This window comes from Ahaetulla prasina, chromosome 6 (assembly GCF_028640845.1).
Source record: "Ahaetulla prasina isolate Xishuangbanna chromosome 6, ASM2864084v1, whole genome shotgun sequence".
NCBI lineage: Eukaryota > Metazoa > Chordata > Lepidosauria > Squamata > Colubridae > Ahaetulla > Ahaetulla prasina.
Window position 1 is genome coordinate 113,913,738 of NC_080544.1, and position 26,324 is coordinate 113,940,061.

General features: G+C 46.6%; 1 protein-coding gene and 1 long non-coding RNA gene across 8 annotated transcripts in view; one reads left to right on the top strand and one right to left on the bottom strand.

Annotated features, from left to right (window-relative positions):
• Positions 1-1,981: 1,981 nt before the first annotated feature.
• LOC131201213 (uncharacterized) lies at positions 1,982-19,042 on the bottom strand. The gene is made up of 3 exons (XR_009155799.1): positions 17,999-19,042; positions 9,601-9,760; positions 1,982-2,159 (listed from the first exon to the last, which is right to left on the bottom strand). It is a non-coding gene; the product is annotated as an uncharacterized LOC131201213 (long non-coding RNA).
• Positions 19,043-19,480: 438 nt separating this feature from the next.
• CCDC50 (coiled-coil domain containing 50) overlaps positions 19,481-26,324 on the top strand; it is a 31,291-nt gene continuing 24,447 nt past the window's right edge. For all 7 annotated transcript variants that reach the window (XM_058188936.1, XM_058188937.1, XM_058188940.1 and 4 more), the window contains exon 1: positions 19,481-19,648. In XM_058188936.1, the coding sequence (XP_058044919.1) occupies positions 19,600-19,648 (49 nt within the window). In that variant the 5' untranslated portion in view covers positions 19,481-19,599. The remainder of the gene's footprint in view (positions 19,649-26,324) is intronic.

Sequence of the window (26,324 nt, forward strand, 5' to 3'; positions counted from 1 at the left end):
CGGGCTGGGAAAAATTCCCTCTGTTGCGCTTTTCTCGTGGGACAAAAGAGGGAAACTATTAAATGCATCTGGAATATAACCGCTTTTAATTCATCTGATTTCATCGCATTTTGTGTTTCTATTGAAAAAGCCTCTGTAAAACTCTTTTTTTCCACCCACTTGGCTTGTCGGACCCCCTCCATGGCCAGACGCAGCCCCCTCCTCCCAAATACCCACCTGATCTGCTACGAAATTTGTGTTCCAGGGTAGAAGCTGTCTCCCCCCAGGAAAGCTCCTTCTGACTCAATGTCCCTTCCTTTCCTACAGATTCCCGCCTCCTGGAAGGTCCCCCCATGCCTGGAGAAAGAACTGCGGTGACCCTCCCCACTCCGCTCCCCCCAACCCATTTCTTCCCAAAGACCTTGCAATTAAGGGGACCTTTTGTTAAGCTGCTTCTTCTGTAGTTCTTTGCCGAGTATTTCTGGCTAATTTCGTTCACTGGGTCAGACTTGTGTTCACTGACGCTCTGTCCTCCTGATAAAACAGGCACAGAAAGGCTGTGTGTGTGTGTGTGTGTGTGTGTGTGTGTATGTGTACGCATGTACTATCTAAGAATTGCATTGCATGCCACTGAAAATAAAATAAAAGGATGACTTTAGGCATTTGTAAGGTTCCTGAGCGGTTGTGTTGATGTCCTTCTTCCTGGACAAATTCACAAAAGTTGTGAGCACAGCTGTGGAGGGCTACAACCGAAGCTCTTTTCCACATCTTTGCAGGTTGGGGAACTTCTGGGAGTCACCCAGTTTTCAGCTGCCAAGGTTGAGAAACACTGTGGGCTCCTTGGTGCTCTCTGAGCTTGATGGTTTTCTTGCAGAGGTTTCATGACCCAACTAGGGAACATCATCAGCTAATAGAGAAGATGATGTTACTGAGTTGGGTCATGAAATGTCTGCAGGAAAACCATCAAGCTCAGAGACCACCAAGGAGCCCATAGTCCTCCTCCATGAACCCCATTCTCCACGAACCCCATTCCCTTCGAGCACTGATGATATAATCCAGTTCGATAATGAAACATCTGCAAGAAAACAAACCAAGCTCAGAGAGCACCAAGGACCCCACAGTCATCTTCCTCCTCCTCCTCTTCCTCCTCTCCACGAACCCCATTCTCCTTCTAACACTGATGGTGTTACTTAGTAGGGTCACGAAACACCTGTTAAGAAAATCACCTTCCCCCCAGAACACCAAGGGCCCCCCAGTTCGACCCTGAAACACTCCCTGGTCACTCCAGGTCTCTGGTGAAATGATGCAGTTCACCCAAGTGGGCCTCTGGTGGCTCAGACTGCTAAGACAGTCTGTTATTAACAGCAGCTGCCTGCAATTACTGCAGGTTCAAGTCCCACCAGGCCCAAGGTTGACTCAGCCTTCCATCCTTTATAAGGTAGGTAAAATGAGGACCCAGATTGTTGGGGGGGCAATAAGTTGACTTTGTATATAATATACAAATGGATGAAGACTATTGCTTAACACATTGTAAGCCGCCCTGAGTCCTTGGAGGAGGGCGGGATATAAATGCAAAAAAAAAAAAAGTTAAAATAAAATGTCACCTTCACCATTCATCCTTGTAGCCATGGTCAACTCAGGATGAAGGCTTCTTCCCAACTCAGACGGTCCTGAGCTCTCTTTTGCCAATTGGACCCCCAATACTTGCTGATGTCATCACTCCGTCTTGTTGTAGGTCTCTTTCGATCAAGTGGGATCCATTCTGTGACTGCCCTGGTCCACTGCCACCGGTTCTTCTTGCTATGCGATCAGCCCCATTTCCATGGCAGTTCTTTGACTCTTCTGATGCCATTGAGTGCTTGGGTTTGTCCTCTAGTCCAGGGGTCTCCAACCTTGGCAACTTTAAGCCTGGAGGATTTCAACTCCCAGAATATCCCAGCCAGCTTTGCTGGCTGGGGGATTCTGGGAGTTGAAATCCGCCAGGCTTAAAGTTGCCAAGGTTGGAGATCCCTGCTCTAGTCCAAGCGTGGGGCTTTCTATCTTCTCTTGGGATGCTGAGCATCTATCTTTCTGCGGCTCTTGGTGCCACTTGTAGCTTTTGTATCGATTGTGAGGTTAGTGTCCACGTTTCGCTGCCGTGTGTTAAGAGCAGGTAGCAGGCACCCATCAAAATCTTCCCTCTATAGGCTCAAGGGAGAAAGTTGTTCTTGAAAATTATGTTTAGCTTGCCCACTGCCTGTCAACCCCCTTGAACACGCCCTTCAATTTCCTAGAATCAAATGTGCCAGGGAGAAAAAGGGGCTACCAGGTTCCTTCTCATTTCTATTCCATTCTAGAATATCTTCTAGAAGAGAAGTTCTACAGAGGAATTATTGAGTCTGTCATTTGCACCTCTATAACTGTCTAGTTCAGTTCTGCAACCCAACAAGAAAGACACAGACTTCAGAGGATAATTAGAACTGCAGAAAAAATAATTGCTACCAACCTGCCTTCCATTGAGGACCTGTATACTGCACAAATCAAGAAGAGGGCCGTGAAAATATTTACAGACCCCTCGCATCCTGGACATAAACTGTTTCAACTCCTACCCTCAAAACGACGCTATAGAGCACTGCACACCAGAACAACTAGACACAAGAACAGTTTTTCCCGAAGGCCATCACTCTGCTAAACAAATAATTCCCTCAACACTGTCAGACTATTTACTGAATCTGCACTACTATTAATCTTCTCATCGTTCCCATCACCAATCTCTTTCCACTTATGACTGTATGACTATAACTTGTTGCTGGCAATCCTTATGATTTATATTGATATATTGACCATCAATTGTGTTGTAAATGTTGTACCTTGATGAAGGTATCTTTTCTTTTATGTACACTGAGAGCATATGCACCAAGACAAATTCCTTGTGTGTCCAATCACACTTGGCCAATAAAATTCTATTCTAGTCTATTCTATTCTATTCTCTGTTCTCCTCCTGACCAGATCTGGTTATGGATACAGTGCTCTAGAATGGGAAGGATAAGAATTCAAGAATTCCTTTTCTGGCCACTAGAGGGCAGAGCGCCCTTTGGTGAGAGAACCAGACATTCCGAATGTTGCCTGTTTCCAGTACTGTGGACTTCAACTCCCAGAATTCTTATCAATAACCAAGCTGGGTGTGGAATCTGGGATTTGAAATCCAGGCATCTGGAAATGGCCAAAACTGGGATCAGGGAGCTATGATCTCACTACAGGTAGTCCTGAATAGAGTAGAGTAGAGAATGCAGAATGGAATGGAATGGAATGGAATGGAATGGAATAGAATAGAATAGAATAGAATAGAATAGAATAGAATAGAATAGAATAGAATAGAATAGAACAGAGTTAGAAGGGACCTTAGAGGTCTTCTAGTCCAACCTCCTGCTTAGGCAGGGGATCCTATATCATGTTAGACAAATGGTTGTCCAATCTCTTCTTTAAAACTTCCAGTGTTGTAGCATTCGTCTGGACTTATGTCCACAATTGGGACTATGATTTTTGTTGGAGGAGAAGAAGAAGAAGAAGAATAGAATAGAATAGAATTTATTGGCCAAGTGTGATTGGACACACAAGGAATTTGTCTTGGTGCAGATGCTCTCAGTGTACATAAAAGAAAAGATACCTTCATCAAGGTACAACATTTACAACACTTAATGATAGTCATAGGGTACAAATTTAACACAAAATTAACGCTTCATCACTGAAGGTTTTTAAGAAGAGACTGGACAGTCACTTGTCTGAAATAGCAAGAGCAGAAGCTCTTAGACTTATATTCTGCTTTACATATAGTGTTTTTACAGCCTTCTCAAAGCAGTTGACAGAGTCAGCCTCTTGCCCCCAACACTCTGGGTCCTCATTTTACCCACCTCGGAAGGATGGAAGGCTGAGTCAACCTGGTGATATTCGAACTGCCAAATTGCAGGCAGCCAGCAGTCAGCAGAATTAGCCTGCAGTATCGCACTTTAACCACTGCACCATCGCAGCTCTTGGCATAGGGTCATAGGAGGTTGGACTAGAAGACCTCCAAGGTCCCTTCCAACTCTGTTCTTCCAAGTTGCATCTGTTTTTGTTGAGTGGCATTGTATTTTTACTTGTGTCAGTTAATAACCAGAAACAGAAGCTGAAACATCTGGAGCCCAGCTGTTGCACATCCGTTATGTGTGGTGTATTTCCAGAACAGCTACACACAACCCGATTGCACTAGAAGCAGGAACCAAGGAGACCCTCTCACGCTTGCAAGGAGATGCATCTGAAGGCCGCCATCACTGGACGTGCACAAGATGTTAAGCTTGTTTGTTTGTTTGTTTACATTTATACATTTATACCCCGCCCTTCTCCGAAGACTCAGGGCGGCTTACATTGTGTAAGGCAATAGTCTCATTCTATTTGTATATTTATATACAAAGTCAACTTATTGCCCCCCCAACAATCTGGGTCCTCATTTTACCTACCTTATAAAGGATGGAAGGCTGAGTCAACCTGGCTTAGGGTTTATCTCCGTTCGTGGTTTAGTGGGATGTCTGAGCCCAGCATGTGGGGTGAGCTTAAGAGTCAACACAGAGAAACCTCTTCTTCACCACGGAATCCCTTTAAATACCTTTTGTGGCCACGAACCCCCAAGACTTAACTCAAGATTTAAATCATAACAAGAGCTCCTCGGTGCTCTCTTAGCTTGCTTGTTTTCTTGCAGACGTTTCATGACCCAACTAGGGAACATCATCAGTGCTACTGAGGAGTGCTGTTTGTTGTCAGCTTATATTCTGGTGGCTTGCTTGTCTGTGTTGGTGGGGGCAGTCATAAAGATTCTTTGGTTCAGGTGTTTACTGATGGCTCTTCGGCAGTTTCTAGATTTGGGAATTGTTTATTTGATTGCTGGTCGGGTGTTAACAGCAAACAGCATTCCTTACTAGCACTGATGATGTTACCTAGCTTGGTCATGAAACGTCTGTGACAAAACAAGCAAACTCAGAGAGCACCAAGGACCCCACAATCCTCCTCCTCCTCCAAGACTTTGCAGACACCCTGTGATGACAACGCAGCCCCCACCCCAGGCTCCGAGGATCATAGGCTGAGAACCAATGATGTAGTAGAGTCTGAGTTCAGCAGATGTTGGAACAAGCTGTATGAAGGTAAGGGCCACAGATGGTCCCCCCTTTTGTTCGGATCTGCTCCCAGATTCAGGACCAGCTCTGAGTGCTCAAAGCCTCCAGTTCCCAGGATGAAGAAGGGCAATGGTAGTCAACCTGGTCCCTACTGCCCACTAGTGGGCGTTCCAGCTTTCATGGTGGGTGGGAGGGGTTTTGTCCGATACTGTAGCATTCCTTTTTTTTAATTTAATTGACTTTTAAAAAAAAAAAATCATAGCATTATTTAAAAACATTTTCATTAGGTTTTCGTCAAATTCCCCATGACAGTTTAAATTTCTGAAAATATACTATTTATTTATTTATTTATTTATTAAACTTATATACCGCACCATCTCCCATAGGACTCAGGGCGGTTCACAGGCATATTAAAACAATATAAAACAATATAATAAATAAACATTTAAGACCCAGATTAAAACTAAATATTATCAAAGCCTGATCACTAAAACAATAAGAACCAATAAAACCCCCATTAAAATTTGGTTAAAACATTTTGTTCTTAGGCTAGTCCCGCACGCTGAAATAATAGAGTCTTCAGTTCACGCCTGAAGGTCCGGAGGTCAGGGAGTTGTCGTAATCCTGGAGGAAGCTCATTCCACAGGGCTGGTGCCGCCACAGAGAAGGCCCTCCCCCTGGGGGTCGCCAACCTACATTGTTTGGTCGACGGCACCCTGAGGAGGGCCACTCTGTGGGAGCGCACAGGTCGTTGGGAGGCAATCGGCGGCAGAAGGCGGTCTCGAAGGTATCCCGGTCCTAAGCCATGGAGCGCTTTAAAGATGGTAACCAAAACCTTGAATTGCTCCCGGAAGACTACCGGTAGCCAGTGCAGGCCGCGCAGGATAGGTGTTATATGGGAGCAATGCGGTGCTCCCTCTATCACCCGCGTGGCCACATTCTGGACTAACTGGAGCCTCCGGGTGCTCTTCAAGGGGAGCCTTGTATTTTGTATTTTGTATTTTGTACAATATTTGTATTGCCCGCGCATAAGTTTAGTTCATGTTACCTAACTGAAACTAAATGGCGCTATACTGCGACCGCAAACAAAAGAGCCTCGTCCCAGAATAGCTCGCGCATCTCCCCCCACACCATCCAGCTGTAACAGACAAGCAGAGCTGGTAGCTGGTGCTCCCCCCCCCCAAACCCAATCCACGATGCGCAAGAGGCATGCGCAGACGACGATACATAGCGCATTACTGTGGAACCGGTGGGCGGTTAGAAAATTTTACTACTAACAGAGATACAAAAGTGGGCGGTAGGTATAAAAAGGTTGACTACCCCTGTTCTAGAGGGTCTCTGAGGCTGGCCAAAATCTGTAGGAAAGGAAGTTGCCTTCTCCAACTACAACAATTGTCAAAAAGACAACCTGGAAGATGGAGGTTTCCACCAAAGCCTAGGTGGCATCCATGGGACACTTTTCAACGTGATGCTTATGGCACAGAATGGCACACTTTGGCTCTTCCTTCTCCCTCGCTCTCTCTCACACACACAGGACCCCACAAACAACATTTGCACGCTAGAGCACACACAAGCACGCTTGCCTGATTCCACAAGGTTGAATTAAGACTTCATTGAAGGGAGTCAGGCTCTTACGTCATTTGCTCTTTCCCTGAAAGTAATCTTCACTTCGCCCCAGAGAGTAGAATTGAGCTGTTGCGAAACTATTGGTTTGCAATAGAAGGGACGTTTCATGACCCAACTAGGGAACACCTTCAGTGGCTGGAAGGGAGTGAGGTTTTATACACATACACACATATATACACACAAATATACATACGCACATATACATATACATGTGTGTCTGTGCGCACGTGTGTGTGTAGAATTTATAAATAAATATTTTGAAAACGTAGGGTCCAAGCATTTCGTTTTATCAAAAAACCAACAGATAAAATAATAATAATATCATACATAGCAATTATAGCAATATTAATAGTTATATTAGCTTATTTATAATCACGTTCATTATACTAGCATACTTACAGCCATAAACAACGTCTATATTTTACGTGCCCATAACAATAATCTTTCTTCATCTAACCAAGAAATAATCTTTCTTCATCTAACCACTACCTCTTATGTCCAACCATTGATAAAACCTATCGCACATTGAGTACTTCTCTGTATCTCCTTTATCTTTTATTTTCAATGTTAGTCTATCTATCTCTGCACCATCCAATATTTTCCGAATTATTCTTTCAGCCTTATTAATAAGGTACCACCAAACCCCCTTCCCTTCTTGCATTGATCATGTTACCTAGTTTGGTAATGAAACCGCCACCTGAAACAGCACCAGGGCAGAAACAGCCCAGGCTACCCCACCAGAGGCGGAATTTCTCCAGCAAATCCGTTCTTCTCACCCAAGAAGCCGACTTTTTTTTTTTTTTTGGTCACAACAGTATATACAATCATCAACATAAACAATAACCCATCATGAGAGAAAAAGTATATATAAGTAAAAGTATAGAGCTGTTGGAGCTCCTACTCTTTGGAACGAACTTCCCCCTGGTTTGCGCCAATTGCCTGATCTTCGGACCTTTCGCCGTGAGCTGAAAACGCATTTATTTATTCAAGCGAGACTGGCTTAAAAGTTTTATTAAATTTTAATTGGGGTTATTTATGAATTTTAGGGTTTTAAATTGATTGTTTTAAATTTCGGCCATTTATTTAATATGCTTGGTTTTAAGTTTTTGTTTTAATGTGTATATTGTGGGGTTTTATTATTTGGCTGTACACCGCCTGAGTCCTTCGGGAGAAGGGCGGTATAAAAATCTAATAAAATAAAATAAATAAATAAAATAAATATAAGTAAAGTATGCATATAATACTATAATGAAGAGAACAATAGGACAGGAACGGTAGGCACTTTTGTGCTCTTATGCACGCCCCTTATAGTCCTTATAACTTGATCCCAATCCCAGCCAAGAAACGTTTATTCTCTCTGTGTGTGTCTCCCATCGAGGCTATACAGATCCTAGATTACAGATATTTAACCACTGGTTGGAAATGATATGATAAGCATTAATGAAGAGGACTTGGGACACAGCAAAATTTGGGTTGCAACTCAGCCGGGACCTTGGAAAGAGCCAGCTGGGCCTGCTTCCTTTTCTCTCACGCCTGACTTCCTGAGTTTCCCCAACAATTCCCAATTAGTTTGGCATTTCCGGTCACTTCTAGGGATGGTGGACGAAATACCAGGGAAAGAATGGAACTCAGCTTCCCCTAGACAAGGGGGTCAAACTATTCTCCAAAGTACCAGAAGGCAAAACAACATCTCAACATCTTTTTTTACTGAATATTGCAATTGAAGATTTCATCCGGTTTTGGTCACCACACTATAAAAAAGAAGTTGAGATTCTAGAAAGGGTGCAGAGAAAAGCAACCAAGAGGATTAGGGGGCTGGAGGCTAAAACATATAAAGAACGGTTGCTGGAATTGGGTATGTCTGGTTTAATAAGAAGAAGGACTAGGCGTCCTTCTTAGCAGAGTCTTAGCAGAGACTCTTAGCAGAGTCTTCCAATATTTGAGGGGCTGCCACAAAGAAGAGGGAGTCAAACTATTCTCCAAAGCTCCTGAAGGCAGGACAAGAAGCAATGGATGGGAACTAATCGAGGAGAGAAGCAACCTGGAATTAAGAAGACATTTTCTGACATCACAATTAGAATAGAGTTGGAAGGGACCTCGGAGGTCTTCTAGTCCATCCCCCTGCTCAAGCAGGAGAACCTATACTATTTCAGACAACTGATTGTCCAGTCTCTTTTTAAAAACCTCCAGTGCTGGAACGCTCACAATTAACCAGTGGAACGGCTTGCCACCAGAAGTTCTGGCTGCTCCATAACTGGAGGTTTTTAAGAAGAGATTGGGCAGCCATTTGTTTGAAGTGGTTTAGACTCTCCTGGTCGAGCAAGGGTTTGGATTGGATGACTCTGTTATTTGAAGAAGGGGCAGATTTGCAATGTATTGTCTCTCCCCCTTCTGTGATGGACAAATCTTATTCGCCATGTTTCCACCCTGGTTCTGAAAATACTTTCCCCAAATCTTATAGCCAAAGGCCCTCCTTGCTTTCTCTTGGAGGGATGGGATTGATTGGTTTAACTTTATATCCCACCTTCAGTATTTTTATAAAGAGCTCAAGGTGTGGACTCCTTCCTCTTTCACTTTTCCCAACAACAACCCTGTGAGGTAGGTTGGGCTGAAAAAGAATTTCTCAAAGTCACCCAGCTGTCTTTCATGCTTAAGGCGGGACTAGAACTCACAGGCTCCTGGTGATTGGTCAATTCACCCAACCGTCTTTCATGCCTACGGCGGGACTAGAACTCACAGGCTCCTGGTGATTGGTCAATTCACCCAACCGTCTTTCATGCCTACGGCGGGACTAGAACTCACAGGCTCCTGGTGATTGGCCCAAAGTCACCCAGACAGCTTTTGTGCCAAAGGTGGGACTAGAACTCACCGTCTCCTGGTGAAAAGACACCTAGCAGAGTTGGGCAGGGAAGGAAGACAGGCCCCTCCGTTCTTGGGCTTCATGGCATGATCTGGAAGCCGCCCCCATTTTCCGAGCAGCCACATTGCATCACAACTGGTCGTTAAGCAAGGACTCCCTGTATTCAAGTCTCCTCCGCGGTGGGGGAAGAAGAGAGAGAGAAATGAGGATTTTGACTGTCTTCGATGGGCCGCTTCGGCTATTTCAGCCCCGAATTGGATTGGCCCTTTCGGAAGGCATCTCAGGCTGCTGGCCGATGTTCAGCTGGTTGCCGGTGTGCAAGACAGATGTTGCATTATCAAACCCGGCATTCCCCATCTTTTATGTCTGCCCTACGTTCACCCCCCGCACACACGCAAGGGATTTCTCCTGGTTGAAGGGCATCGTGTTCTTCTCAGCCTGATCCTTCAAAAGCATCCAAATTAAATTTCAATTTTATTCCATCATCCTGGGCATTGAGCCAGGCCTCCCAGTTCTCTGTCCTCTTCCAATTAGCAGCTTCTCAATCCCATCGTCCATGAATAATCCTGCCCACCCCCCACCCCCCACTCCGCTCCCCAAAGAGAAGGGACCTTGCCAGGCATTTTTCCCACCCAAACACCTGCAGCCAATCACGCAGGAGCCAAAACCAGGGGATGAGCTGGGTTTTCTGCAATGGACTTTCCTCCTGCCTCCTCCATCCATCTTCCTTACAGGAAGGAAGGCCCTTCCTAATTCCCTATTTTTCTAGTCCGGCTGGATTCCTGCAGCCACTGAAGCAGATGGAAAAAGCAGCTGAAGTGGGGGGGAAAAACGGCTTTAAGCAGGCCCTTTGTGCACCCGCACGCACGCACACACACACACACACACACACACACACACACACACACACACACAGGCTTGAAATGACAGGAAGACTTTTTTTAAAAAAGCAATGCATAACTTCAGGATTCTTCTCTGGGCAGCTTCGGAAGTCCTGCACCCGAGCTAAGAATATATCGCCCTTCCTGTTTGCCCGCTGGCTGCCAATTCCTCTGGCAGGGAGCAGCCGCTGAAGTGGGTGGAAGCGAAGCCTTCGCGAGAGACCCAGTCTGGAACGGAGGAGGAATTTCCTGGCACTGGGCACAATCAGTCAGCTTCCCTCCTCCGGAAGTGGTGGGTGCTTTTAAGAACCATTTGTCTGTAATGGTCTAGTCAGGGGCTCCTGCTCGAGCAGGGGGTAGGACTAGAAGACCTCCGAGGTCCCTTCCAATTTTTGTTACTCTGTTAATTAACCGGTGGAATGGCTTGCCTCCAGAAGTTGTGGTTGCCCCAACTCTGCAGGTTTTTAAAAAGAGACTGGAGAACCATTTCTCTGGAATGGTGTAAGATCTCCTGGTTGAGCAGGGGGGGTTGGACTAGAAAACCTCCAAGGTCCCTTTAGGGCTATGATTCAAGAGGGAGGGAGGGAGGGAGGGAGGGAGGGAGGAAAGAAGGAAGGAAGGAAGGAAGGAAGGAAGGAAGGAAGGAAGGAAGGGGAGAGAGGAAGGGAGGGTGGGAGGGATGAGACCAATGGATGAAAGCTCATTAGAGGAAGATTTAACCTGGAACAAAGGAGGAATTTCCTGACAGTCTAAACAATTAAGCCTTGGAACAGCTTTCTTCCCAGAGCCGTCAGTGCTCCGTGGACGTCTTCAAGAAAATTTTGGCCAACTGGGTTAGTATAAGGATTCCTGCCTTGATCGGAAGTTGGACTAGAAGACCTCCGGAGTCCCTTCCTTCCCTAGAATTTATGATTCAGCCAAACCCAGTACAGGGGATGAGATGCCCAGTCTACTGGCAAACATAGAACACAGAATATAGAACAATAAGCTAGGAAGGGACCCTGGAGGTCTTCTAGACCAACCCCCTGCTCCGGCAGGAGACCCTAGGCCATTCCAGACAGACCTTCCTTAGCTTCCCACAGCCAGTCCCCAGACCCAAATCTTCTTAATTTCTCCCTTGAATTTCCTGCCTTTGGCAAAAAATCTGGCTCATTTTTTGGGCTTTCCACTTATAGGAGGGATTCTCAGGATGTCTGCTTTCAATCTCCGCTGGAAAATTATGGCATGCCCTGGCTGTCCACACAGCCATCTTTCCTGCAAAGGAAGAGCGAATGATTGCCTTAGCTCCTTGGGAGGAATTTCATTGTTGGGCGTCGTGTGAAGCCAACTTAGTTAAACTGGGTTAACTGAATGAAATAGAACAGAATAGAATAGAATTCTTTATTGACCAAGTGTGATTGGACACACAAGGCATTTGTCTTGGTGCATAAATTAGGTTTATAAAGGAAGCTAGCTAGATACAAGCATTAACCGTATTCGTCCAATGTGCTTAAACCAAATTAACCTTTTTTCTGGACACATACAATATCAAAGAAGGTGGATTTGCAGAAAAAAGCAAAGTCACTGAAGATTAACCAGGATTAATGCTAATTAGGTTTAAACATGTGGATGGTCTTTACCTGTTTGGTCTCTACCTGTAATAGTTAAATACATCATTGTATTATGTTACAAAGTACTGTATAAATATAGAATAGAATAGAAGAGAAGAGAATGGAATAGAAGAGAAGAGAAGAGAAGAGAAGAGAAGAGAAGAGAAGAGAAGCTGGGAGGGACCTTCGAGGTCTTCTAGTCCAGCCCCCTGTTCAAGCAGGAGACCTTATCCCATTTCAGACAAATGGCAATCCCGTCTTTTCTTAAAAACCTCCAGTGATGGAGCACCTGTAACTCCTGTTCCACTGGTTAATTGTCCTCACTATTAGGAAGTTTTTCCTTAGTTCTAGCTTGTTTCTCTCCTTGATTAGTTTCCATCCATTGTTTCTTGTCCTGCCTTCAGGGACTTTGGAGAATAGATTTGACCCCCTCTTCCTCAAATACTGGAAAACTGTTGTCAAGTCCCCCCCAGTCCTTCTGTTCTCTAGACTAGCCAAACCCAGTTCTTGCAGCCCTTCTTCATATGTTTTAGTTTCCAGGACTTTAATCCACTTGGTTGCTCTTCTCTGCACTTTTTCCAAACTCTCAACAACTTTTTCCCCCCTCATTCTCTCTCACACAAAACACATACACAAACACATTTATACAAACAAGGAAAAAAGTATTTTCCATTTCTCCTTTCCCTGAAAACTGGCAAAGAGAACCACTTTGAATTTTGAACTTTAAACCTAGAATTATGCTCCGAATGAAGGCACCCTCTGTTTTCTCCCAGTGCCTTGAAGCTATGCTGTAATCTTCCAAATGAAAGTTTTTAAGGCTAAAAACCTCACTTTCTTTAACTTAAATGTACTTACTTAGGCAGCCTACAGTCCCAGGAAATATTTCCTAGGGGTCGCAGGATACTACATGTGTTTATTTACCCTCCTCATAGCCAAGGCCACCCAACATCACAACATCTGGACAGCACAGGAAATAAAAAGCAAAGGAATAGAACAAACCAGATAACATACAAGGGAGTTGGTCATCCCTGAAGGACAGACAGAAAATCCACCCCCAAACCTGCAACCGCCACCCCCACCCCCCGGTGCTGCACCCCTTCTTTCTAGGGAAGAGCAAGCCCATCGAGCAGAAGAGATAGATCTAGAAAGCAGAGTTGTCCTTGACAGACTGGGTGACTCAAGACCACTCAATGACCACCTCCAGCAGATCAGGCAGGGGACACGGGTGGTCTGAAAGCCAGGTGGGCGTGGGCATCTCTCCCCTCCAGCTGCTGGGATTGCAAGTGTCTCGTTTAATGAAAAGAAGGACCAGGGGTGACATGATAGCAGTCTCCCCATATCTCAGGGGTTGCCCCAAAGAAGAGGCAGTCAAGCTCTTCTCCAGAGGTCCTGAAGGCAGGAGAAGAAGCAACAGATAGAAACTCATCCAGGAGAGAAGCAACCTGGAACTAAGGAGAACCTTCCTGACAATGAGGACAACTCATCAGTGGAATGGAAGTTGCCTCCAGAAGTTGTGGGTGCTCCATCACTGCAGGTTTTCAAAACTAGACTACACAACCATTTGAGTGGGATGGTAAAAGGTCTCCTGCCTTGAGCAGTGGGTTGGACTAGAAGATCTCCATGGTCCTTTCCAACTCTGTTATTCTACTTCCTGGGCCGTCTGTGTCCTGCTTAGAGAAACCGAGTCTCAAAAATGGAGAATGGGCCATTAGCATCTGTTGCAGTGCCTTTACTACAGGACTAAATGTCTTTCCTGCACTGATGATGTTACTTAGTAGGGTCATGAAACGCCTGCAAGGAAACAACCAAGCACAGAGAGCACCAAGGGCCTCTCACGGTTTTTTGAAAGACAGATCCCAATTCGAATCAAGTAAATATGGATTTATTGAGTACAGGTAGCCCTCAACCTACAACCATTAATTAAGTGACTCTTCAGAGTTAGCACTGAAAAAAGTGACTTATGACCATTTTTCACCCTTATGTCTATAGCAGCACTGCAGGGTCACGTGATCCAAATTCAGACGCTTGGCAATGGACTCCTTATCTATGACGGTCGCAGTGTCCCAGGGGGGTCACGTGATCCCCTTTGGCAACCTTCTGACACGCAAAGTCAGTGGGGAAAGGCAGATTCACTTAACGACCGTGTGACTAACTCAACAACTGCAGCGATTCACTTAACGACCGTGGCAAGAAAATTCGTAAAACGGGGTCAAAACTCATTTGATAAATGTTTCACTTAGTAACAGAAATTTTGGGCTCAATTGTGGTTGTTAAGTCGAGAATTACCTGTATTTATGAGGGTTGCAACGACCTTGGGCGATGGGATCACCCTTTGCAAACCCGATGTCGTGTCCCACTCCTCCGCTGACGGCCGGGTCAGGGAAATCTGAATCAGGCTTGCCTCTGCAGCTCTGCCAAAGTCCTAGCAAAGTTCTCAAGGCAGGCAGGAGACCAGAAAGTGACTTCAGCAAGATAAGGTAGACTTTGCCTGACTCAGAGAATGCCAGAAAGCAGATCCTTTATATAGGCCATGGGGTGTGGCTCCATGACTCAGCACTTATCCAGGCCTGCCCCTCCCTTCCTTCTGTTGACGCCGCTTATCAATTCTCCTGAAGTGAGGGTCACTCCAGTCTGCAGCTGTTGGTAATTGACCTCCCTCAGACTCACATGCTGTGGGGGAGGGGGAGGGGTCTAGTTGCTCCGTTTGCCTGGGCATGGAGCCAGAGCTGGGGGCTGGAGGTACTTCCTCCTCTTCAGCCTGTCTGGGCATGGAGCCAGGGCTGGGGCCGGGAGGCATACTAGGACATTCCTCAGCGTTTGGAAGCAGATAAGAAGACCCCGGCTGTGGTGAGATCGGATGAGACACAACACCCGACAGGCGAAGTCAATAGAGAAGCCAGATTCAGTGAAGAACAATTGTGGAAGAAAACTCACTTAACAACCATCTCGCTGAGCAATGGGAATGTTGGGCTCCATTGCAGTTGTAAGTCGAGGACTGCTTGTACTTCGACTTCAAACAAGATGCACAAAGTAGCCTCAAACCTCATTGTACTTCAAGCATCCACTGGCACGGGGATGGACTAGATGTCCCCTGGCGTGCTTTCCAAGTCTATGGCCTGAAATAGCTGCTTGCTCTCCAGAGGAAAGCCCTTTGCAGCTGTTCAGAAGAGATCATCGGGCCTCCCTTGCACGTCCTTCTGAAATGGTCTAAGGTCTCCTGCTCGAGCAGGGGCTTGGACTAGATGACCTCCGAGGTCCCTTCCAACCCTGTCCCTTCTGTGATTCTGCAAGGGTCTCCTGCTCGAGCAGGGGGTTGGATTAGATGACCTCCAAGGACCCCTCCAACTCTGTTGTTCTATTATTCAGAAGAAAGACAAAGTTGCAAAACTGCAAGGCAAATGGGGAACTTGAGGCCGGTTCCAGTTTAAGGAGGGCAGATATTTGTGTGTGTGGGGGGGGGAAACACCCCCTCCCAGCTTCTTCTTTCACCTGCTGTGGTTGCCTGTGGGATGAGGTTCCCCCTCCCCACATGGGAAGGTGTCAAGTGCGGGAGAGTGCCGGGTTCCAGTTTCTCTTCTGGCTGGAAAAGAAAAGCAGCTGTGGGCAGAAACTCGGGCGGCTGGCCGGCCGCCTGCCCTTCGTTCAGAACAGCCCTGGAACCGCAAAATAGCACTTTGTGTCAATTCGCAAAGCCCCTAATTACCCCCTTCCCCTGGGTTATTATGGGTTTGCAAAGATAGCCGGGCTTCCGATGGAGCCTCCCCCTGCAGGAGGTGGGGGGGAAGATGGGTTTTTATAATTTTATTTTATTATTTTTTAACTTTTTAGCCAAATTGAATTAGATTTTTAGTGATATATTGTTTTAATTCTTGTGTTACTGTTTTATTTTGGCTGTACACCGCCCTGAGTCTTTGGAGAAGGGCGGTATAAAAATATAAATAAATAAATAAATAAATAAATAAATAAATAAATAAATAAATAAATAAATAAATAAATGGGTGCAATTCTCTGGCACTTTGGGGGGTGTTTTGTGTGTGCACTTGGGTGTATATGCAGCTCTTAAAGGTGGCTCCTGTCTGGGCTGAAGAAAGAGCAACACCCACCTACCCACCCCCTGGGAAATCCCGTTCCTGTTCCTGCTCCGTTGGGGCTGGGGTCTCATGGGGGACAGGATAACAGTCTTCCAGTATTTGAGGGGCTGCCCCAAAGAAGAGGGAGGGGGGTCAGCCTCTTCTCCAAAGCCCCTGATGGCAGCACAAGGACAAACTAACCAAGGAGAGAAGCAGCCTGGAATTAAAAAAATAATAATAATAATTGCTACCAACTTGCCTTCCATTGAGGACCTGTATACTGCACGAATCAAGAAGAGGGCCGTGAAAATATTTGCAGATCCCTCACATCCAGGACATAAACTGTTTCAACTCCCACCCTCAAAACGACGCTATAGAGCACTGCACACCAGAACAACTAGACACAAGAACAGTTTTTTCCCGAAGGCCATCACTCTGCTAAACAAATAATTCCCTCAACACTGTCAGACTATTTACTGAATCTGCACTACTATTAATCTTCTCATAGTTCCCATCACCAATCTCTTTCCACTTATGACTGTATGACTATAACTTGTTGCTGGCAATCCTTATGATTTATATTGATATATTGATCATCAATTGTGTTGTAAATGTTGTACCTTGATGAAGGTATCTTTTCTTTTATGTACACTGAGAGCATCTGCACCAAGACAAATTCCTTGTGTGTCCAATCACACTTGGCCAATAAAAAATTATATTCTATTCTATTCTATTCTAAAGAGAAACTTTCCGACAGTGAGGACAATTAACCAGTGGAACAGCTTGCCAACCGAAGTTGTGGGTGCTCCAACAGCAGAGGTTTTTAAGAAGAGACTGGACAGTCACTGGTCTGAAATTGTGTAGACCATTTGTCTGGAATAGTATAGGTTCTCCTGCTTGAGCAGGGGGTTGGACTAGAAGACCTCCAGAGTCCCTTCCAACTCTGTTATTCGGCTATTCTCTTATTCTGAGGGGCTGCCCCAAAGAAGAGGGGGTCCACCTATTCTCCAAGCTAATCAAGGAGAGAAGCAACCAGGAATTAAGGAGAACCTTCCAAACAGTGAGAACAATTAACCAGTGGAACGGCTTGCCACCAGAAGTTGTGGGTACTTCAACACGGGAAGTTTTTAAGAACAGACCGGACAGTCACCGGTCTGAAATTGTATAGGGTTTCCTGCTTGAGCAGGGGGTTGGATTAGAAGACCTCCAAGGTCTCTCGCAACTCTGATTGAATGGTTAATCTTGACTTCAAAGGCCCCCAACATCCTCACAATCAAATCTGCCCCATAGCGTCTGTCTCTGGAGGTGGTGGGTTTCCATTGCTGAAGGTTTTTAAGGGGAGGCTGGAGGGACCCCCTCTCAGGATGACCTCATGGGGTTTGCTAGATGACCACTGGGGGTCCCTTCCAATTTAGCAGTACAGGGAGTCCTTGACTTATAACAGTTGAGAATATATCCGCTGAATATAACTCCGCATTAATAATAATAATAATAATAATAATAATAATAATAATAATAATAATAATAATAATAATAATTATTTAATTTTTATACCGCCCTTCTCCCGAAGGACTCAGGGCGGTGAACAGGCAGATAAAATAATACCATATATACAATAAAAACACTCTTTAAAAAACTTATTCAATATGGCCTAAAATTTAAAAATACAATACAAAATATAAAATACCCCAATAAAATCCATATTTAAAAACCCTATTTAAGCATGGTGACAGGAAGGGCATCCGGCCAGTAAACACTCTTCTCCGTTCAGTTGCCCCGACTCCACCCCGCAAGGGATTATGGGGTCGTTGAAAGGAGATGATGATTCTTCTATATTCTATTCTATAAAAGAAGAGGCCGATCTCACCTTTATGAGCTGATCCCTGATGTGCCACGTGAGGCTGACTCGGAAGGCCAGGCGGAGGCTCCAACTCCTGGGTCGATGGGGGAGCAGCTCTGGCGGGGAGACGGCACAACAGGTCAGCACCACAACTGCTGATTTTGGGAAACTAAGCCTGCTTAGATAGTCCTCGACTTACACCACTTCATTTACTGGCCGTTCGAAGTTACAACTGCACTGAAAAAAGCGACTCAGGGCTGTTTTTCACACTTACGACCGTTGCAGCGTCCCCAGGGTCACGTGATCAAAATTCAGCTGCTTGGCAAAACTGACTCGTGTTTACGACGGTCGCAGTGTCCCGAGGTCGCAGTGTCCCGAGATCGCCTCTTGTGATCTTCTAACAAGCAAAGTCAATGGGGGATTCACTTAATGACCGTGTTGAGAAAGGTCATAACACGGAGGAAAACTCACTTAAGAACTGTCTCGCTTACCAAGGTAAGTTTTGGGCTCAGTTGGGATTCTCTCTCCTGCACTGATTCTCCCAGGGTGCCGTGGGGTGACCAGGTTGGCTCTCCAGGAACTGTAGCAGCTACTCAACCTCGGTTGAGCTTGAAAAATCCAAGCCAGGATTGATGGGCTGGTTTATTCTAGGATGGGAGGCCACCAAGAAATCTCTGGGCTGAAATGAGAAACTAAGCCCTTTAAATCTCTGAGAGGGGCAGGGTGGGGCTCTGGCAGTCCCCAGAATGGCCACTCAAGGGCATCTCTCCCCTGCAGTCTGCTTTGGGGGTGGGGGTTGGATTGGAGGGGCCAGCCGGCTGAAGGGGAGCTTCAAGTGCTTCCCAAGTGTGAGAATGGGCAGTGCCCCCACTGACTGATTTCAGCCCAAGGGGGGCCCAGCAGTGGGATGCAATGGGGGAGGAGAAACCAGCCCCGTTTGGCAGAATCCGAACCCAAATCTTCTTGAGCCCGCCTGCTCCGAAAAGGTGTCAAAAGCTCCGCAACCCGGGCTCGCCCTTCAGATCCGCTCCTCCAGCAGACTCGCAAGGCAGGGGTGCCGGGTTCAGTTCCTGCTCGCCCCCTCTCCCTCCCTCCCTCCCTCCCCAGCGCCTTCCTCCTGCCCCTTTCGGGGAGCCATGGGGTTGGATTCCCCCGTAGGCACCCAGCCTTCCCCGGGCTGCCTAGCTGGGCTGGTCCCTGCCAGGGTGGCCGTCTTCCAGCCTTCCCTCTCCGCGACTCCCATCATCCGCAGCCAGCCAGGCCGGCGGGGAAGGGGAGGCCAAACAAAGGGGAGGAGGAGGAACCTCACGGGGGGGGGGGGAATTGGGGGAATCAAACTACACTTCCCGGCATGCGCAGGGGAAGGGGCGGGGGCGGGGCTCGGGGGGGAGAGAGAGAGAACGGGGCGTTCCCGCTTTACCTGGAGGGGGCGGAGTCGGGGTTAGGGTTCCTCCCCGCCCCTCCCGCCTGAGAAGAGGAGGAGGAGGAGGAGGAGGAGGAGGAGGGGAGGCGGGAGTGGCCGGAGCGGCTGAGCGAGAGGCCAGGCGCGTCCCCGCGGCGGCGGGGGCAGAAGAGCAAGCCGGGGGGGGGGGCTGTCCGGACACGCGCGCTCCCGCCCCGCCCGCAACATGGCCGAAGTGGGCATCGACCGCTCCAAGCTGCCGGGCGTCAAGGAAGGTGAGGCGGGCGGAGGGCGGCGGGCGGCGGGAGGCTGCCCGGCTGGAGCGAGGGAGCCGCCAGGGCCGCGCCGCATGGGCTTTGTCGTGCCCGGCTCCTCGGCGGGAAGGCAGCGGCGCCTCGGACTTCGGGCCTCTCGGGCCGCGCGGGGAGGGGCCGCGGCTGGAGCCGGGGAGTGGGCCGGGGTCCCGGGAAGGGCCGGCGCCACCTGTCGCGGGAAGCGGCCGGTCTTGGAGGGGCTGCCGCTGCCTCGGCCGGGCTGGCTTCCCCGGCGGAGCGGCTTCTTCCTGCGCTCGTTACTTTGTAGCGGCGGCCAGGAAGGAAAGGAAGGCGGCTCCGGGGAGGAAGGGGACGAAGCCCCGGCACCCCCCGAAAGAGGAGAGCTGGCTGGGGGTCTTCCCTCCCTCCCTCCCTCTCTTTCTGTCTTTCTTTCTCTCTCCCTCTCTCCCTTTCCCTCCTTCTTTCTCTTTCCTCTTTTCCCCTGTCTCTCTCTTTGTCTATTTCTCTCTTTCCTCCTTTCTTTCACTTTTTCTTTCTCTCTCTCTCCCCCCCTCCCTTCTCCTCCTTCTTTCTCTTTCGCTCTTTCCTCTTTTTCTCTTTCTTTTTCTGTTAAATTTGTACCCTATGACCAGTATTAGTGTTGTAAGTGTTGTACCTTGATGAAGGTATCATTTCTTTTCTGTACTCCGAGAGCATATATGCACCAAGACAAATTCCTTGTGTGTCCAATCACACTTGGCCAATAAAAAATTCTATTCTATTCTATTCTATTCTATTCTATTCTATTCTATTCTATTCTATTCTATTCTATTCTATTCTATTCTATTCTATTCTATTCTGCTCTCTTTCTCTCTTCCTCCTTTCTTTCACTTTTTCTTTCTCTCTCTCCCCCCCTCCCTTCCCCTCCTTCTTTCTCTTTCGCTCTTTCGCTCTTTCCTCTTTTTCTCTTTCTTTTTCTGTTAAATTTGTACCCTATGACCAGTATTAGTGTTGTAAGTGTTGTACCTTGATGAAGGTATCATTTCTTTTATGTACTCCGAGAGCATATGTGTACCAAGACAAATTCCTTGTGTGTCCAATCACACTTGGCCAATAAAGAATTCTATTCTATTCTATTCTTTTCTATTCTATTCTACTCTATTCTGCTCTCTTTCTCTTCTTCCCTGTCTCTCTCTTTGTCTATTTCTCTCTTTCCTCCTTTCTTTCTCTCCCTGTCTCTCTCTCTCTCTCTCTCTCTCACAAGCACATCTGGCTTGCTGGGGCAGACTCCTTCCTCACTTCTCGCAGGTGCAAAGCCTTCTCCTCAACACAGCTGCTCCTTGACCACAATTCAGCCCAAAACTTCCACGGCCAGGCTAGGCAGTTGTTAAGTGAGTTTTGCACCACTCTATGACCTTTCTTGCTGCCGTTGTTAAGTGAGCCACTGAGGGTGTTAAGTTAGTAACCTGCTTGTTCAATGAATCTGGCTTCCCCGTCAACTTTCCTCGTCAGAAGGTAGCAAAAATGGGATCACGTGACTTTGGGACTCTGCAACCGTCACAAATACGAGTCAGCTGCCAAGCCTTTGAATGTTGAGCCCCTGACCCCAAGGTTGCTCCAACAGCCATACGTATGAAAAACAGTCATAAGTCACTTTTTTCAGTACCATTTTAAGTTTGAACGGTCACTAAATGAACCATAGCATCCTGGAGGTCACACAATCTCCTTTTGCAGCCCCCTTGTTGCTAACTTAACAACTGCAGTGATTCGATTAAGAACTGTGGTGAGAAAAGTCATAAAATGGGGAAAAAACTCACTTAAGACTTTATTGCTTGTAAGCAAGCCAAAGTCATTGCAGAGTGAGCGGCCAGCCGTATAAAGCCTCTAAAATAAGTGGAAATTTGGGGCTCGATTGTGGTCGCAAGTCAAGGACTTGATGTATTTGCAGAATTTGTTTTTGAGATGAGCCCTTCTCTTGATTTTTTGGGAAAGATCTTCCTCTTCTTTGTGTAGTTGGAGAACATGATCTAGGACAGGGCTCTCCAACCTTGGCAACTTTAAAGCCTGGCGGACTTCAACTCCCAGAATTCAAAGCTGGTTGGGAATTCTGGGACTTGAAGTCTGCCAGGCTTAAAGTTGCCAAGGTTGGAGACACCTGAACTAGGAAGAGGGATCCATTCTTGTCTCCCTGACCTCCTTTGGCCTCCGGAGCAAGGCTCTTTAGCCTTGTGTAGTTTTAATCCTCCCTCTGGGCAGGAGGCATCAAACACACACATACACACACAAAGACCCCCAAATCCCTGCACACCTTCCTTACAAAAAAAACTTCTCCCAAGATACTCTTCCAAGAAAGCAAATTGTGTTAGCCTCAGGGCCCAAAAAACGGCAATAACCAGTCGAAAGTTAGGAGCAACTTTTCTGACTCACTACTTCTATTAAAAGGTGGTGTAAACTTTTTTGTGCGCTGATGTGTATAGATGGGTTAAGCTGATTGCAGAAGGAGATGTAAGATGTGGGTTATGGCCTACATCCAGGGTGGTTACTAAAATTATTTGCTTTATTTGCTTTATATATACACTCAGGTCTGTTTGCGTATCACCTTTTGCCTGGTTGCTTGTTCTGGATTTGCAGAAAAGAAAAATCTCGGGAGTTGCAAATTGAATTTGCACAATATCGTAGATCACGGAGAAGCCCAAAATGAGGCAGCTTCAAATTTATGCTGGGAACATGATCAAGGAGAATGGAAGTTTTTTAAAAAAAAAACTTCTTTTTTTTTATTGAAAAAGTTTTGGAAGTTTTATCGTGCTGGGTGGACATGTAAGAAAAAAGAAAAGCTAGAGAAGTTTGGATACAAATCCAGCGATTCAGAGTATTTTTAAAAAGGCCAATATTTAGTTGAGAGCAGAGGTCTTTCTTTTGGAGACCGAGGGACAAAAGTGTTGGAAAAGAGACGTGGAACTTTGTATTTGTAGATGAAAATGGCAGGGGAGATTTATTTTATGGTCAAAGATGGAAGCGTTTGGCCATCCTGATAATGGAGGAAGGTTTGGTGAAGACAGTGGTGGCTAAATTGAGGTATTTGATGAGAGAAAAGACAATATCCGTGTTTATTGCTGGCTGTAAATCGCTTATGGATTTTTCGTGTAGAACAGAAAAAAATAAATTTGTGATTTATGGTTTTGGTGCTTAGACACAGATTTTAGGAAGCAGAGAGTTCTGTTGTAATTTTACAGGAAGAGGTAAATTTCTAATTGTTTTTATAACTGCTGTAAGGAAGATCGGAAACCATTTATTTACATCCTATTTTCTGTTTTTCTTCTCTCCTTTCTTTTAGCTTTCTTTTTCCATCCTTGCTTTTTATTAGTTTATATTTGTTTTTATTTTCATTTTAAAAAGTTTTAATAACAGTATTTTTGGGGAAAAAACCCAGAAAAAAGCCAAAGTAAACATTTCGTAATTTTTTTGTATTGTGTACACAAGCCGCTGGCTGGATCTTTACCAAACTTTTAACCCATTTTACCAAAATATGTTAGGCGAACTGTGTTCCAAGACAAACATTTTGAAAACTATAAACTAGAACTTAGAATAATTTTTCTTACGCTGAACAGATAAAAGTTTTTCCTAATTGGTCTGTTTAAGTTATGTGTCCCTGAAAGGGAAGGAAAAACACTTTGAGGTTTATGGAAAACAGCTACAGGCAGTCCTTGACTTACAATTCATTTAGTGACCGTTTGAAGTTACAACGGCACTAGAAAAAGTGACTTATGACAGTGTTCCACACTTATGACCATTGCGGCCTCCCATGGTCACGTGATGAAAATTCGGACATACAAGTAATCCTTGACTTATAACAGTTCATTTAGTGACCGCTCAAATTTATAATGGCAGTGAAAAAAGTGACCTATGACCATTTTTCACACTTATGACCGTTGCAGCATCGGTATATGGTAGTCACATGATTTACATCTGACGCTTGACAGCTGACTCGCATATACGACGGTTTCAGTGTCCCAGAGTCGTGTGATCTCCTTTTGCGACCTTCTGACAAGCAACGTCGACGGAGGAGCCAGATTCACTTAATGACCAGGTTACTAATTCAAGAACTGCAGGGAGTCGCTGAACAAACGTGTCAAGGAAAGTTGTAAAACGGGGCAAAACTTGCTTAACAAATTTCCCAGCAACATAAATTTTGGGCTCAGTTTTGGTTGTAAGTTGAGGACTGCCTGTATTTATGACGGTCGCTGTGTCCAGGGGTCACGTGATCCCCTTTTGCGACCTTCTCACAAGCAACGTCAACGGGGAACAGATTCATTTAACGACTCAGCAACTATGGTGATTCACTTAACAACGGTGACAAGAAAGGTCATAAAATGGGGAAAAATTCACTTAAGCAACGTCTCACAGCAACAAAGATTTCAGGCTCCATTGTGGACTGCCTGTATTTGACTTGACCCTCCACCCAGATGCACAATTCCAGACTCCGGATTCCACCTAGAGACAGTGGGGTTGTTATGGTGTGAAATAACAACTTGTGAACATGTGCAGCAAAAGCACAAATGCAAAGTTTGAGGGCAAGGAGCAGGCGGCAGAGCTGCCCTCCAGGAAACCCTGAACTTTTAGTTTTAAAATGAATGCAAATTTCACACCACGCGGCTCTGTGGTGGCGAGTTTCGAAACTCGGGCTCTGCTGATGGAGCTTATTCCCAGGGAAATTGCAGGCCTCAAAAAAGCACCACCGTAATAATAGTAATTAAGAGCGCAAATGAAGCTCCTTAGAAAGAGAATCTCTGTAGCTCAGGGCTGAACTGAGGGGGACCTGGGTGCTCCCTGAGCTGGGTTGATTTCTTGCAGACATCTCATCACCCAACTAGGTGACATCATCAGTGATTAAAGGGAGCACGGTTTTCAGGGAGAAGGAGATCTGTGGGGTCCTGGGTGCTCTCTGAGCTGGGTTGTTTTCTTGCAGGCGTTTCATGATCCAACTAGGTAACATCATCAGTCCTAGAAGGGAGTGGGGTTTGAGGAGAGGAGGGGGAAGAGGGTTATGGGGTCCTTGGTGCTCCCTGAGCTGGGTTGACTTCTTGCAGACGTTTCATGACCCAAACTAGGTAACGGTATCAGTGCTAGAAGGGAGAAGGTCTTGCGGAAAGGAAGGCTGTAGGGCTCTTCATGCTCTCTGAGGTCAGCTGTTTTCTTGCAGATGTTTCATGACCTCAAAAGTTGAGGCTGTTTGTTATTATGCTATTTTACTAAAAAGAATTGGACGTCAATACTTTTCCTTTGTCTTTCCCCTTTCATCCTTCACTTTTTCTCCTCCACTAAATTCCCATTATTCTCATTTCTCTCCATATTTCTGCATTTTATATTCTGATAAACTCGTTCAAAAGGGAACCCCGAAGGCCTGGTTTGATTTGGAGAAGACCTGAGCCAAACCGGAGGTCCTTCCCAAGGTGGGGGGAGGGGGGAAGAGAGCCTTTTCCTGATTTTTAGGGCAGAGCAGGTGGGTCTCCCTGGGTGTCCAGCGAGTTGCATCTCCTTAGCTTTTGGTAAAAAGCATTTTCCTTCCCCCGAAGGGGCCTGGGAACCTGGTCTGAAGCAGCCCCTGCCCTTCAGTTGGGGGCTTCACCTTTGATCTCCCCTCCCTCAAGGTCCTCCTCTCCAGAGGGGCCCTGCAAGCCACTTTTGCATGGACGAACAAGAGTCTCTTTGTCTCAAGGAGGTGGCCCATTTTTTATAGAGGGAACCTGCTCTGGGTAGTTTGTATCTTTGACCCATATGTAGCACCCCCTAAACACCAAAGGGGGCTGCTGAGACTTTGGATCCAGGGTGAGACACCCCCCCCACTGTAGCCCTGGGGGTGCAGCCAGCGTGGGAAAGAGGCAATGGGTGGGGGCAGCTGAGGATTGATTGGCAGGTGGGGCTGGAAGAGATGGGTGCAGGAACTCCCAAGCACGCTGGGAGGGGATGATGGAAGCAGAGCTCTCCCCCCACTTCCCGGGGGGGGGGGGCAGGAGACAAGGTTCCTTGGAGCCATCGCCCCCCATTTAGAGGAAGAAGGAAAGCCAGGGGAAGCAGCTGCTGTGGGGAAACCCCCTGGGGATTCTCAGTTCTTCAAATCTTGACCCACAGAAATACTTTCTCTGCAGTAGAAGCAACCTTGAACTAAGGAGAAACTTCCTAACAGTGAGGACAATTAACCAGTGGAACAGAAGTTGCCACCAGAATTTGTGGCTGCTCCATCGCTGGAGGCTTTTAAGAAAAGACTGGACAGCCACTTGTCTGGAATAATATAGGGTCTCCTGCTTGAGCAGGGAGCTGGACTAGAAGACCTCCAAGGTCCCTTCCAACTCTGTTATTCTGTTATGCGTGTGCCTGCGTCCTGCTTGAGCTTCACCCCTCCCACCCGTGTCCCCCTTCTCATCCACGCTGCCAGTCACCCAGCAGATTGTGCCACCCCGTTTTCCTTTGCATGCCCCAAATGGTAGAGATTTCCCCAGGATCGGCTGGGAGACCTTCTCAGATTCTTCCTCCTCCTCCTTCCTTCCCTTCATCTCCTCCGTTTCCTCTATGCCAGCCCAGAGGCGCCACGCCCAGCCAAAGGTCACCAGCTCACCTGCCTGCCCGCCTCCTGCTTCCGGGGACTGGCAATGGCGGGAATGCTCCAGGTACTCCTCGACTTACGACCCTTTTATGACCC